At 41.7% G+C, this 15498-nt stretch overlaps 1 protein-coding gene across 1 annotated transcript; it reads right to left on the bottom strand.

Annotated features, from left to right (window-relative positions):
• Positions 1-5418: 5418 nt before the first annotated feature.
• On the bottom strand, positions 5419-14782 carry sec23b (SEC23 homolog B, coat complex II component). The gene is made up of 19 exons (XM_003453740.5): positions 14608-14782; positions 12793-13020; positions 12352-12409; positions 12112-12198; positions 11351-11587; positions 11119-11201; positions 10863-11007; positions 9706-9864; positions 9506-9621; positions 9276-9399; positions 9059-9139; positions 8877-8966; positions 8512-8618; positions 7807-7960; positions 7549-7626; positions 7249-7410; positions 7023-7109; positions 6681-6902; positions 5419-6045 (listed from the first exon to the last, which is right to left on the bottom strand). The coding sequence occupies exons 2-19, from the start codon at positions 13011-13013 to the stop codon at positions 5956-5958; spliced, it is 2301 nt and encodes a 766-aa protein (XP_003453788.1). The 5' UTR covers positions 13014-13020; positions 14608-14782; the 3' UTR covers positions 5419-5955.
• Positions 14783-15498: the final 716 nt, after the last annotated feature.

Genomic DNA, 15498 nt, shown 5'->3' with positions numbered 1-15498 from the left:
GCCTGTCGATACCTGTCGGCTGCCTCCGGAGTTCCACAGGCTAACCAAGCCCGATAGGACTCCTTCTTCAGCCTGGTGGCTCCCTTCACCTCTGGTGTCCACCATTTGGTTCGGGGATTACCACCACGGCAGGCACCAACCACCTTGCGGCCGCAGCTCAATGCAGCGGCTTCGGCGATGGAGACGCTGAACATGGTCCATTCGGACTCAATGTCCCCAGTCTCCCTCGGAATGCTGTTGAAGCTCTGCCGGAGGTGTGCGTTGAAGATCTCGTGGACTGGGGCCTCTGCTAGACGTTCCCAGCACACCCTCACTACGCGTTTAGTTGCACCGGGTCTGTCCAGCGTCCTCCCCCGCCACCTGATCCAACTCACCACCAGGTGGTGATCAGTTGACAGCTCAGCCCCTCTCTTTACCCGAGTGTCCAGAACATATGGTCGCAGGTCTGGTGATATGATTACAAAATCGATCATCGACCTGCGGCCTAGAGCGTCCTGGTGCCACGTGCACTTATGGACACTCTTATGTTCGAACAAGGTGTTCGTTATGGCCAAACTGTGATTTGCACAGAAGTCCAATAACAAAACACCGCTCGGATTCAGATCAGGGAGGCCGTTCCTCCCAATCACGCCCCTCCAGGTCTCGCTGTTGTTACCCACGTGAGCATTGAAGTCTCCCAGCAGGACAACAGAGTCTCCAGATGGGGCACCTTCCAGCACCCCCCCCCCCCAGGGACTCTAAGAAGGCTGGGTACTCTGAACTGCCACTCGGCGCATAAGCGCAGATGACAGTCAGGACCCGTTCCCCGACCCTAAGGCGCAGGGAACAAACCCTCTCATCCACCGGGAAAAACCCCAACGTACCGGCAGCAAGCCGAGGGGATATTAGAATACCCACCCCAGCCCGCCGCCTCTCACCAGGGGCAACTCCAGACTGAGACAGAGTTCAGCCCCTCTCCAGGAGACTGGTTCCAGAGCCCAAGCCATGCGTAGAGGTGAGCCCGACTATATCTAGCCGGTACCTCTCAACCTCACGCACTAACTCAGGCTCCTTCCCCACCAGAGAGGTGACATTCCATGTCCCTATTGCCAGTCTTGGCAGCCGGGGATCAGTCCGCCAGGGCCTCCGCTCCTGGCCGCCGCCCAGCACACAATGCATCCGACCCCTATGGCGCCTCCTGCGGGTGGTGGGCCTGCTGGAGGATGGGCCCATGTCTCCTCTTCGGGCTGTGCCCAGCCGGGCCCCATGGACTAAGGCCCGGCCACCAGACGCTCGCCCTCGGGCACCCTCCCCGGGCCTGGCTCCAGGGTGGGGCTCCGGTAACCCTATCCCGGGCAGGGTAAACTGTTCCCTCGATGTTTTCTTCATAAGGGTCTTCTGAATCGCTCTTTGTCTGGTCCCTCACCCAAGACCAATTTGCCATGGGAGACCCTACCAGGGGGCAAAAGCCCCCAGACAACATAGCCCCTGGGATCCCTGGGACACACAAACCCCTCCACCACGATAAGGTAGCGATTCACGGAGAGGCATAAAAACCGCATAAACTGTTCCGTGGCGCAAAAAAGGTTGGTGACCGCTGCCATATGACATATTTTCCATCACAGAAGACAAAACTGAGTGCAGGAAGAGTCACAAACAATCAGTACCTGAAGGCAGTAAAGGCCTGGAAGAGTATCTTAAGGGAAGGAAATACAACATTTGCTCATGTCCATGGGTTCTTGGCTTTGACCTTGTGTCCACAGTTATCACCATACTCTTCACAGTCACAGTCAGGATGCTGTAAGAGATACTAAATGCACAAATCATCTTGCAGCTGAGGTAGTTCACACATTGTCACTGCTGTTCATCGGATGGCGTGACATGTCGCTGCAGGATGCTGTGGTAGCCATGTTGGTTCAGTGTGCCTTCAATTTTCAATAAATCTCCAACAGTGTCAGAAAGAAAAAAGCTCCCCCACACCATCACACCTCTTCCATGCTTCACAGTGGGAAACAGGAAAGTAGAGACCATGTGTTCAACTTGTCAGAGTTGCACAAAGACACGGCGGGTGGAACCAAAGATCTCAAATTTGGACTCATCAGACCAAAGTCCAAATTTCGACTGGTATAATGTCCACTCCGTGTGTTTCTTGGCCCAAACAAATCTCTCCGCTTGTTGCTTTTCCTTAGTAGTGGTTTCATTGCAGCTATTTGAGGCATTAAGGCTGGATTTGTGAAGTCTCCTCTGAACAGTTGATGTACAGATGTGTCTGCTGCTGGAACTCTGTGTGGCAGACAACTCTGTGTGGGCTCTAATTTGTTAACTTGCAATTTCTGAGGCTGGTGACTCGGATGAATTTATCCTTCTTTTTTTTTTTTTTACCCTTTTAGACCTTCAGTTCTTAAAGTAATGATGAACTGTCATTTCTCTTTACTTAGCTGACTGGTTCTTGTCATAATATGAATTCTAATAGTTGTCAAATAGGGCTGTCAGCTGTGCACCAACCTGACTTCTGCACAACACACCTGCTGGTCCCAACCCCATTAAGAAGGCAAGAAATTCCACAAATGAACCCTGAAAAGGCACACCCGTGAAGTGAAAACCATTTCATATGACTACATCATGACGCTTATTGAGAGAAGGCCAAGGGTTTGCAAGGCTGTCAACAAAGCATAGGGTGGCTATTTTAAGGAATCTAAAATATAATTACTTGCTACGTAATTCCATATCTTACATCATATATTTGATGTCTTCAGTTTGTATATACAATGTAGAAAGCAGTAAAAATAAAGAAAAACCATGAGAGAAACCATGAGAAGGTGTGTCCAAACTTTTGACTGGTAGTGCATAGACATCTTAGGCTACGTTCACACTGCAGGTCTTAATGCTCAATTCCGATTTTTTGATCAAATCTTTTTGTCTACTTGTTCACACTACAAATAAAATGCGACAGCAAATGCGCTCTAGTGTGAACGCTCAAAGTGGCCCGCATGCGCAAAAGAAGATGTCACACACAACGCGCTCTGTTTAGACCCAGAGCAAACAATATTGTTTGACTTCGGACTTTACGTTTCCAAATTTTTGCTTTAAGTTATTTTGTTATTTACATAATAATGTAAATAACTTAATAATTATCCTTATTGCTGTTTTAGAGAGGAGCAGTGCTTCAAAGGATAGTTGCAGATTTCTGTCAGAATCTGCAGATTATACAGTGCAAATAAAATGTTCACGTTGTCTTCCCAACAGTTTCACTGACATCAACACTGGATGGCCAGGAAGCGTTCGCGATGTCTTCTCGGGCGCTTCTCCGGCGCTGATAATTGGCGTCTGTCTTGTGTCAGTGACGTAAAAGACGGATTTAATGCGACATGACCATTCAAACAGCAGTCGCTTTCTAAAACATCGGATATGTATCGGATTCATTACCACATACGAAAGTGACCCAGATCGGATTTGAAAATATCGGATTTGTGCCATTCACACTGTCATACCATGATCGGATATGGGTCGCATGGGGTCAAAAAAATCGGATTTGATGCGCTTTCGCCTGCCGTGTGAACGTAGCCTTAGCTTTCAGGCACAGGAGCCAGAATTGATTTCTCTAGTTGCTGGAATAGAAAAATACAACTGAAATGTTAGGATTTGATAGGACAAAATAAGTTGGCACATTTCCTTGCAGCTTTTCCTAAGCCTAGGGCACAAGCGTCATGAATTATCATTGATGGAAGAAGAAAAAAAAGGGGGAAAAAAACTAAAGCACTAAAAGCAATTGTAATGTTCTTTTGTCCCTTGGAACATCTTTGGGTGACAGCTTTTGCACGAATCAAGATGACCAAGTATATAGACACACAGATTAACAGAAACAAATTTTCCTTCAGGAGATTATTTCATATCCATGTTCTATATGACCACAAAATACATGCAGCATAGCCATTTTTAACTGCAAAATGCATAGACTTACAAGGATATTTTGATAGTATGCACAACTATCCATGTCAAAAGAGATTAAAAGCCATTGCACTGTATGTTGTGATTTGGTCATGAATACCTTTAAAGCATATGCAATCTCATAGCGCACATAGTAAGGGCTAAGCTCTTGACAGACACAGCATTCATTTGTATTTCCACAGCAACTTCCACTTAAAGCTGCTAAGAGTAGAATGTGCCTCTAAACAGATAGCCCCTAAGGATTAGTCTTCATAATCTGCCGTTCACTGATCCTCGAAATCATACGGTCTGGGTGCTCTGAAATCAGCTTACAGTGATAGTAGATGGTGTGTGAGTGGTTTTATGATTGGGATTGTGTTCTATGTGGGCTTTTCATACAGTAGCAGTGAATGAAAAAAAAAGACAATTGTTTGGGTATTGGGTGTTGCGTCCAATCTGCACAGAGGATGTAGACTGTAGCAGCAGCACGGTTCATGCCATTCCAGTGCTCACACTTGCACGCAACCTTTCATATTTGCAATGCTAGACAGTAAAGAGTATTCTTTATTCTGTTCAAGAACCTTGGTGTCTGCACTGAGCATGTTAGCCAAGAGAAAATCCATAAAGTGTTTTATACAGCTGTACAATATAATAAAGTTTGAGTTCAGGAGACACCTGACAGTGCACCTGGGTTGTGGAGAATGAGATAGTGAATAGGACAGGATTATAGTACACTCCGAAAAAGAATATCTAAATGTTTGTCATAGAGAACATACTCAGTCACAATTGAGCTGAACTGATTAACTTCCTGTGGTGGGGCGTGGACTGCGGAGCCGTGTGGACGCACATGCAAGGAGGTAACTGGAGTTGCGAGTTGTATTGTGGTGTGATGCATGTGCAGCTGGCAGCCGCAGTCAATAAAGATGGCTCAAAACTATGATCTCTGGACCCGCCGTGTCTCATTCACACTACACTTCCATTCCTCAGAACATTAATCAGAATTATTCAGGGAGAGAAAATTCACAGAAAACATTTAAGATCTTAGGCAGATTTGACCTAAACTGTACCATCTTCAAGTAAAGTGATTCACAAGAGTCACAAAGCTTTCTTAGATCAACTGACCAGTCACTCCTTGCTGTCCTCATGTCGAGACTGAAACACCGGGGGGACCGAGCTTTCGCTGTTGTGGCCTGCAAATTATGGAATAAGCTGCCACTCCATATTAGGCTGGCACCAATACTTGAAATCTTCAAATCACTTTTAAAAATACTCCTTTTTCCAAGGCTTTTTAGGAGTAGTACCAGAGTCAGCTTGTAGTCAGTTTTAGGTTGCTCTTAATCTTTTTATTTTGTTAATTTTATTTATTGTATATTTTATTGTCTATTTTACTCATGTTTTAATATTTAATACATACTGATTTATTTTTATCTTCTTTTTTCATTTATTACTAGAAAGCACTTTGGTCCACCATGTTGTTTTTAAAGTGCTCTATAAATAAAGTTGGAATGGACATTTTTTAAACAAGTGGTACCATTATAATTTATTAATGAAAACATTTCTAGACATGTCAAATTTAGCTATAGACAAAAGCAGACACAAATAATCATCCTATTAAACAGCACGTTATACACAGTCCGATGCAGTAGATACAAATTTTATAACAAAAAGAAAAAAAAAAGATGAAAGTATTAGTCTAATCATTCTGCATGTCAGAGGTAATACCAAATATTAAACAGAAGTAGGGATATTATTGATATGAGGAAAGTTTGGTTGTGGAAACTGGAAACATTTCTCATAAATAAGCTGTTTATTGAAAACGAGTAGACATGTTATTACTATCTTTTCTGTTTTTTAAATATACCAATGTGCCATCACCCTTTTTTGTGTCGTATAAACATCACATTGGCCTCCAAACAGCAAACTGAAACAAGCACAAACAGTAGACCGTCTCGGTTTGGCTCCTTTACAAAACTGCAGAAATGTTAATGGATCCCGATGGAAGAAAAATGCTGCATCAATTATTTTCTCTTTGAGGTGGAATAGAGAGTTCTATGCTGAGCTGGAAACAGCCAGTTTCTTCAAGTGGTCCATGAAGACCTGCAGGCTCACGTCATCAGTAAGGATCGGGGCTCCTGTCTCCTACGGGAACAAGGGAGGAGCAAAATGGTGATTTACTCACTTTGCAAACACATCTCATCATGACATAACTCTGACCACTTTAATGAGCAAAATGCCCCGCTTTGAAGATTGGCTTATGCAAGACCACGCTCTGGTGATAATCCTATTCTCAGACTTCCGTAGATTTTCTCTTTTTTTTGCAGTATTTGTACAAAGCAGGGTATAGTTTGACTCTTCCTTGACTTGGGAAATAAGAGATTAGTGCTATTTTCAGCTAGCAATCTTCTACAGGTTAGCTTATCCGAGACTTGTATTTACTGACAGTTTGCCTGTTCTGTGGGTGAAAAACCAATCAGGATGGACGTCTCAGAAGACTTAAAGTCAATCCTGGGATTTTAGTGTATACTTGTACAAATAGATGAAATGAAAACTTTATGGAAAATAAAAAAAAATGTATGCATGAGGCAGGAGACAAATCCACTACATTTGAGAATTTTACATTTACATATTTGAATGTAGCTCAAATGATATAACTATACTAAAACTGCAAATTTGGTGCCGTTCATTAAGCTAAAAACAAAACAGGCTAGTTGAGAATTTCAGGCCAAAGGTTTCAAATACAAATGCAAATAAAACAGTATATTTTAATACTGTACCTGTCCCCAGGCATAGAGGTTGTTGTGGGTCTGCGATGGGTTGACCTTGGAGAGCAGGAAGCGAGCCTGAGAGCCTCCGTGCTCAGTGTCAATGTAGCGTGGCATGGGGAAGCGTGTCTGTAGGATCTCTTGAGCATCATCCAGTGGAGCCTGCAGCAGCTGTTTGAAGTTCTCATACTCGGCCATTTCTTGGTAGCCTGCTTTTCGCCATTGAGCAATGGTCTGGAACAAAAAAGAGAAAAAATCCCAATGTATCACAACATGCAATGTTTTGTATAAATATTTTAAGCATTTAAAATAACATTTTTAATGGATAATTTGTTGAACAATCAGCTGTCATACCTCTCCATGGTAGATAACCAGCTGGAAGAAGGTGTCCATCAGCAGGATTCGATCTGGCAGGATACTGCTACTGTCCAGGAGCACAGGCTGTAACACATCCATGACACAATGCACAACAATTTAGCACCAAAAACAAACACTTTTGCCAGGAGCTGGCTGTTCAGCTGCCAGTGAGTAACACAAAACACTGATGATAGGATGATAGTGTTGAGCGTATGAGGCTGACCTCTGGTGGTCCGTGGAAGGAGTACGAGTAGAGGATGGGCTGGATCATGATCAGGGACTGGGTCAGGTCTTGCCTGACAAAGTGATGCCTGTAGTAGGATGACTCATCTGGGCTGTTGTTGAAAACTTGCAGGAATGGTGACCGTCGCAAGTGGAACATAAACTGTAGGTGTAGGAGAGAAAAATGTTCACACAATGTTCACATTGTTTTTCCTAGCAGAGTATTCCAGCATACATGAATTAAATTAGGGGAGCGTATGATAATCATAATAATGGCTAGATTAGATTTGAAAGAAATTACCTGTGGATAGAGGGACAGAGACTCTGACAGTCTAAAGGATGTCGGATCATCTTTGTTGAACTGGCCAAATTTCTGACACTGAAACAAAGGAACAAGATAACTTGGTTGAAATACATACCATGCATGACGTTCGCATCAGGAGTCACAACAGATAAATATCAACACTATCTTTATCTATTCACAACACAGGTATCGGAAGTATTCCAACTATGTATTGTTAACATGTTGCAAACGCTGCTGCGTAGGAGTGTCACTTACCAGGCGGATGAGCTGCCTGTCAAGCCAACGCAACACGTCAGGACCCTCTTCAGACTCTGCCCTAAAGACACCCAGGCGGGCCATGAGCACTGCAGCTGCTTCTTGGTCAAAGGATGATTCGATGTGCTGAATCTGAGATTGGGCATCTGCCCAGCTGGAGTAGTTTAAGAAAGAAAGAGAAGCGAGAAAGAGAATGGGAGGGACAGAGATAAGGAGAATAGAAGAAACCAGAGAAGCAGAGGTCAGCATAGGTGTGGTGTAAATGACGCACATGCAAACAGGTCTCAAAGGCGTTGGTCTAAATTGCAGGAATGCAAACATCCTTTTGTTAAGGTTCAAATATTGAGGAAAATATTTATGCAGCTGTCATTGTCTTGGCCTCATTAAACCAACATTTTACACCCCCATCATTTTCTTTATTGAGAGGAACCAGTTTCATAAGAACATAACAAATTTAAGTACATTTTAGGTGCAGTCTACTTGGCCATGTTTCACATCCATTTAGATGAACAATGAAAAGGTTGCAGCTGTCATTCTCTTGGGTGCGTTGGAGGATCATTAAACCATCATTTTACATACCGACATTTTCTTTATTAAGAGCAACTGGTTTGGTAAGTGCATATCTAATTTAAGCACATTTTTAGGTGCATTCTAGTCTGTCAGTTTTCATATCAATTTAGATGAACAATAAAACAGGAGTCTTACTTCCTGGCGATGGTGGTGACCCGTATCCTTCTTTGTGTGTTTGAGTGCTGGTACTGGGTTACAAACTGGACTGCCCCACGTCCGCCCTGAGGGACTGGTGCATTGTGCTGCAAACACAAAACAGTAGAAACCGTAAGAATGCAGTCGACAACCATTTCTATTTTACTGGGAAAAGGGGGGAAAAAAGAAGAAAAGAAAAACCCATACAGAGACACAAAAAGCCTTTGTTTGAAGAATCTTTTACTAAACAAAGCCACGATTCTTCATTACAACTATTCATTGTTTGGCGTCCTAACATTTCCACTCTTATCAGCTTACTGTAATTCTATCAAGCTAAAATGCTGAGGTTCAAGTTCTTATTTTACCTGATTCACAACTTCAAAATAGATGCCCAAAGTAGTGGAGGGGTTGAGACCGCACACTTTCCATTGGCTGGTGCCACCAATGCCCAATTCCTGCACAAAACAGAGAGTGCAATTTGATAAATATCCCAGATTACTCAACATGACAGTAAAGAATCCAGATCATATCTGGGTCAGTCACTCACATTCTCTGACACACAGGGAGACTTTGAGTTGAGTGAAACACACGGTCCAATTGCACCGCAAACCTTCAGCTCTCTCGAGGTCTATAAAGCCAGACAGAGAAGGAAATACAGTCAACGTTTTCAACAGTTAACATATGTTACCTTTGTTCTATCATTACAAATCCCAATATAGAAATTAATCACACTTATAACTTAAAGGACTGAATCAAGCCTTTACCTTCACTTCCAGGACACCTCCGAAGGCCATGCGGAAGTCACCATTGTAGTCCTTACTAAAGACTCTCTGGAAGGTTTGCTTGAACAATGAGGTATTGAAGGAGTCTCCCATCACAATGTGCCCCCTGAAACACAGCACAATAAATTGTCAAGATTCTTAATAATTTTTTAAAAGGGCATACTAATTCAATTACACACCTTCAATGAATGTAATAAATAGTGCTTACTTACCCAGTGAGATTAGATAAGCACTTCATTTCAAGCAGTCCAGTCTGGTCTAGGGCGCAGGCATAGATATCAATACTGTGGCCATTTGTTGCTGAACGATTGGCCAAGGCTTCATAATACTGTGAAAAACAAACAAACATGTTAAATTTATGTAATATGTAAGGAAAGGTTTCAATCAAATGCAAGTACTACTGCACGCTTACCTTGGTGGCCTTTTTCAGATGGCGAGCATTGTCTTTCTGGATGTCATGCCAGGAACGAATTGGAGTTTTCAGCTCATCTCCCACCACCATTCCAGGGCCCTGGGTGGGTGGCCCTCCAATAAAAAGCATCACACGAGCCCCTGTGTTGGGGAATGTACCCTGAGGAGACAGGAAATGGACTTCAGTTAGTGCAAGTATCATTATAACCCAAGTTAACATTCAGCAATTCTACGATCACCCGTAAAATATATCGTCAAAACTTTTTTGCTTTTATAACAACCAAAATGTGCAAGTGGAATTTACATCACAAAATAAAACATCATTAACCAGTCCATTTGAGAATGAACCATAAAAGCATAAATGTATTAAGGGAACAAGTCAGAATAAATGGTTCAAGGAACACGTGTAAGCAAAGGGCATACTTCATAACCAACTCTTCCAACAGTGAGGTCCAGAGTCCAAGAGTCTGGGAAGGTCTGAGATACTGAAATATTTGGAACTCAACCAAGTAGCCACCAAGCAGCCGGAATTTGCTTTAAATATGACTTCTGTATTTGATAATACATTCTATGTAAAGGCTGATTCATTTGCCAAAGGGACAAAGAGCTATCATTCAAAGAGAACAAACAAATGAGCCAGCTGATACTTGATGCCAAAAGCCGTTTGCGGTTCTCCTTTATATGGAAAAAAAATAAAAAATAAAAGACTCATTCATTTAGTCATATCCCTTAAGACAAATCAGTGAATCTGAAGTCAGTGAAAGAGCAAAATGTATTCTAGTACAGCTGGGGAATGTTCTGTTGTACTATCAGTTATATAACCACACAGATTACCAGTACAAGAAGGGTGGTTGACAGTGGAGGGAAAAAGCACAATGCAAATAGGTAACAGCCTTTGAACAGACAGAGAATATTTACTGTTTGTCAAGAGGATCATTATCAGACAGCGTGTGCTGTTCGGAACAGGTACATGTGGCACAATTGTCTTTAAGAAGCTAAAGTTCAGGTTGCTGTGAATTACTGTATTTGCTTTAGTTGTAGATAAACCATGTAAATGACTGCTTCTGTGATCATAAATGGCTTTATGTGTTCTATTTCAGATTATTGACAGTACAGCATCACTTGTATGCAGTATGAGAAAATTTTTGTCTTTCATACCTCCAGCAGGCCGACAGCGACGGACAGCGCAACACCAGTGGATCGGAGTGGCCGTTTACCCTGAGGGACAGGCCACGGGTCTCTCTGAAGCTCTCCCAGCAAATCTGTCAGATTCATATCGACTCGATGCACAGGCTGAAGAAACCTGAATATAAAACACACACGCACATGTTTTAGAAAAAAAAAGTGCTTTGCTTTTTTTTTGTAAACAATAACCATCAACTGACAAACATGAATTGTTTGTGCTCCTACGTACTTGCAAGTGGCAGCAGCATCCTGAGGGGCCAAAGGACGACCTTGTTGTCCTGCTACAGCTGGCTTTGTTAAACCCAGCATCTCCTGAAATGAAAAGCAAAGGTTTTACACATTTGATAATAGCTAACCTTGTTTTTTGTACTTTTTAATCTAAATGGACTTCCTGTTTTTTTTTTCTCCTTAATAAGTGTGTCACTCACACCAGACTACCAAAGGCCTTTGGCTGGACTTACCTGTATCTGTTTGGCGGTAAGGTCCTTTGTGCCTCGGAACACATAGCTCTTAGCAATCCCCTCGCAGCTCAGCTCATGAACTTGAACCATGCGACCAAATGTGATGAGGCCCACAAGAGCGTTGGGGGGCAGCAGACTGAGGGACATCTGGAGAGACTCCTTGAGGGCCTGGAGATCTTCTTCTTCCAAACATGTGTCCACCACATACAGGAAGATGAGAGGAGCTGCAGGACCACGCTGTAAAGAAGCAGGAGAGTAAGGTCAAAAACTGATGAAATCACAAGCCTTGTATCCAAACAGTCATAATCACGTAGTGACAAACAATTGAGACTATTGTTTATGCATTCCTTTTCATGTGGTGCTGTGTGGTTTGCTGCTTGCTTCATATACATTTCTGTATTACTGGGACTAGCAGAGATGGCATGTGAACATCAAAAGCTCATATTCAAACTTTCTGAATACACTATACATTATAAAGTAGTAGTAGTATAGTTACAAATGCCAACCACAACAGACGTCAGGCCCAAAGTGGTTGTGCTTTTATAATTACAATTTAAAATGCTCATTAAAGCCACCTGTATAATTTAACTTATGTATACTTTTCTGTTATTACATCTGTCATTGTCACAGATAAGGCATCCCTAAAAAAAACGTATATGTGATACTATTGGAAACTGTTAATGTTGACCTTTATACCTTACATCTTTTGGACTTAATACAAATTGTTAAGGTCAGAGTGCAGACATGTATGCAGTATTTACCTGTACTATGTACTCAATTGTAGAAAACTGTGGCATAAGCTCAGCTGGCTGGTTCACGTCTGATATGCCTGCGTAGGAGGGAGGGAACTGCACACACACACAGAAAGATATTGAGATTAACCAACCTAAAAAAGGAATGTAGCTCATCAACATTAAGTTATGAATGCAGAGACACGTTTTGGCAGCGATATGTTTCAAATAGCAGCAAGACTAAACTATGCTCTTAACCACAGTACTTACAGGGTTTCTCTGGAAGCAGAAGTTGCAGGCCCATATTTTTGCTCTGAAGTCAACTTGACTGTAAAAATAAGAATAAAAAAAAGAAAATAGAGTTTGTATCTAATTGTCATGAGAGTGGCTGTGACTGAAATATACACAAGGTGTATTTAGTGTTTGCAGTTCTCATGCACCACACCCAATACTAAGAACACCTCAGCATTTAGAAGTGCTGATGTGTCAGAAAAAAAGTCAAATTCAAATCCCTGCATCTCCTTTCACTCACATTTACATTTGCAAAAATAACACTTTAGTAAATAAATGTCAGGAACAGACATCTGTGGCTTTAAATGATGAAACTAAAATACTAAAGGTCAAGGAAATTATATCATATACATATACCAAAACGCATGATTAAAAGGATACACTTTATAAGCTTGAGTACTGTTTTTCTGTGAAACTCACCATAGTGGGTTGAGCACTGCCTTACAGTTGGCCCGGCTGCAAAGAACCGGCTCATACTGGACCGGTGGCAAGTTGGGCCTCTCTTTGAGAGGTGTGAAGAGGCAGGAGACAGGGACTACCAGCCTGGTGGCTTCCAGGCGGCTCGAGGGCCAGAGGTTCCAGCTGAATCTCACCCCATCTCTGTCCTCATTTTGTTGAATAAACTCCTGGTAGGTTGTCATCACTGATCTTCAGAAGGAAAAGATCCCCAAAAATAACACAGTGAGGTTATCAGTCCCACTGAAGAATTACAATAAGCGTGGAAGTGGTAATCCGAACGGTACCACTCCAAATCTTCCGATGTTCCCTCTCTGCTGTGTACCGGCTTTCTTCTGCTAGCTGCAGTCAGCACCTACTCTTTATACCTGCGATCTTTTCTCTCGTGTGCTATTAAAAGGAACGGATTTTCGAAAGCATGACGCACAAATTTTAACATTAGAAAACCTGACCAGCAAGTTTTCAAAGAGTGCAGAGGAAACCTGCAGGTATTTTAAAGCTCTACCCTTGTTAGTGGACGTCACTGAAACATTAGTGACGCCCTTTGCAAATCATTGCCAAGCATGCTGTTGTAGCAACTGTATACTCTCATTCTTTCTCTTCACTGTGTGAAGCCACATAGTCAAGAATAAACATCAAAGGACACAAGCAACACAAGTCATACAACGTGTTAAACGAGGATTAAATTATATACGAGTTTTTATTATTCACACATTACATTATCTCTTCTAATTTTTTCCCGGTTCAGCCAACTAGCTTATGTGTAGGTCAACATATCCCAGAGCCAAGACTGACAGCACAGGGTCCAGAAATTCTCATCTCATAAAACAAACAGAAAAGGCATTATAGATTCACACAACTAAGATGAACTTGTACAACAGATTTATATTCACAGGGAAATCTATTCTTTTTTTTTACTCACGTGTTGTATTGTTCTAAGCCACTTGGCAGTAGTTTAAGTATGCAGGCTATTGTTATTCTTTGATTAACTGATCTATTGTTGTAAATTATTGAAAGCATGCACTTCCATTGTTTACAAAATGCGCTTCATACACAAACCTTCCTTACTGACTGCAATATTTGGGAATGACAACTAATTTCTGCAAATACTACTTTTCTGTGTATTTTATTTTTATTAATGCTGTCACCAATTAAATGACTCAAATTTCTCTTCAACTCTATTACTACTACACCTGACCGCTTAAGATTGTAATGCTTAAGGCAAAGAAACTAAAAAGCCCCCGCACAGTCTAATGACATATTAAAGTTTGGAACGAGGAAAAGAATGTCCTTTTTTTAAAAAAAAAAAAATGTTGTTTTTTTTGTTGTTGTTGTTTTTACAGAGTACAAGGAAATGCGGAAAAAAACAAAAGAAAAGTCAAAATTTTGAGCAACTTTTAGAGTTTTATGAATCTGAACAGATTTCAACACAACATACAGGCCACGTATTATCAGCAACGAAGCCACCAGTGAGAGTTGGTCTTTATCAGAACTCGTACTCAATCAAATGCTTATTTACGCTTTGTATGCTGATAGCCAAAACACAACATAACAGCAGTGGCGTTTATAGAAGCCAGACTAGTTGGCCTCATTTTATTAATCTTCGCTGTAAAACCGGCTCTCTTTACTTCTCTGGCACTCATCTGCATGCTAACGCCAGCGCGTACGGCTTGCCGGGTTAGCTAACGGAATGTAGCATTAACCTACTTCCTGTCCCTTCGTAAATGAAAGCAGAATTCGGGCGGTCTACTTTCGAATAAATTTAAGGCGAGCTCTTACCTTTTATATTAAGTTGAGCTTAGGTCTGGACAACGATAAAGAAACTGTTCGGTTCGAAACGAGTTACAGCATCTGGAGGTAAATGGAGACGGATGCCCGAGAGGACACAGAGACGACGTTGACGAGATCACACCCTATCAGCCGGGTATGCACTCCACTAGAATGACGTGTTACTCCAAGATCAGGCGTGTCCTATTGGCTCGCATTTCCATGACGTTCGTACGTCATGCTCAGCGTATGCAGCGGAAGCGTACAACTATGGGAAAATGAGTTGTTTAGATCCACTGCAGCAGTAACGTAAGCTCCGATAATCTCGGAGTTGTAGAGCTTGTTATGTCCACTGAAAATTTCGTACTGTGTGATAACGTGTAGTTCGACAATTGTGCGGGACTTGTATTATCTCACTGTACTGACACATGTACATTTAGATGTACTAATGAGTATTTTAGCTGTATGCCACTTTTCTTCTACTTTACTAAATTTCAGAGAGAAATAATGAACCACATGCTTTACCTTATATATATTTCAAAAGTTACTGTTCATTTCAAATAAAGGATTGCAATTATCATTTTTTTTAAAAAATTTGTTTCCTACACACAGTCGTCAATATGTTCAATAAAAATGAACAAATGGTTAATGGTTACTACCCATTCTTAGTACATTAATACAAATACTACTATTTCTACTACTACTACTCACTTCTATTAATGTGGTGTAGTTGGGGTGTATAAAAGAAGAAAACAAATAGATGAACATCAACGAAAGCATTATTACTATTATTATTATTTATCTTTTGTGCTCAAATATGGGGGCTTTTGGTCCAAACCACTTAATATAGCAACACCATACCTACCTATTTCCCACAGAGGAAAGTTCCGGTATCTAAAATAT

The sequence above is a fragment of the Oreochromis niloticus genome, linkage group LG6, assembly GCF_001858045.2.
Source record: "Oreochromis niloticus isolate F11D_XX linkage group LG6, O_niloticus_UMD_NMBU, whole genome shotgun sequence".
NCBI lineage: Eukaryota > Metazoa > Chordata > Actinopteri > Cichliformes > Cichlidae > Oreochromis > Oreochromis niloticus.
Note: the sequence above shows the minus strand (reverse complement) of the source record. Positions and strands in the feature narration are given on the sequence as shown.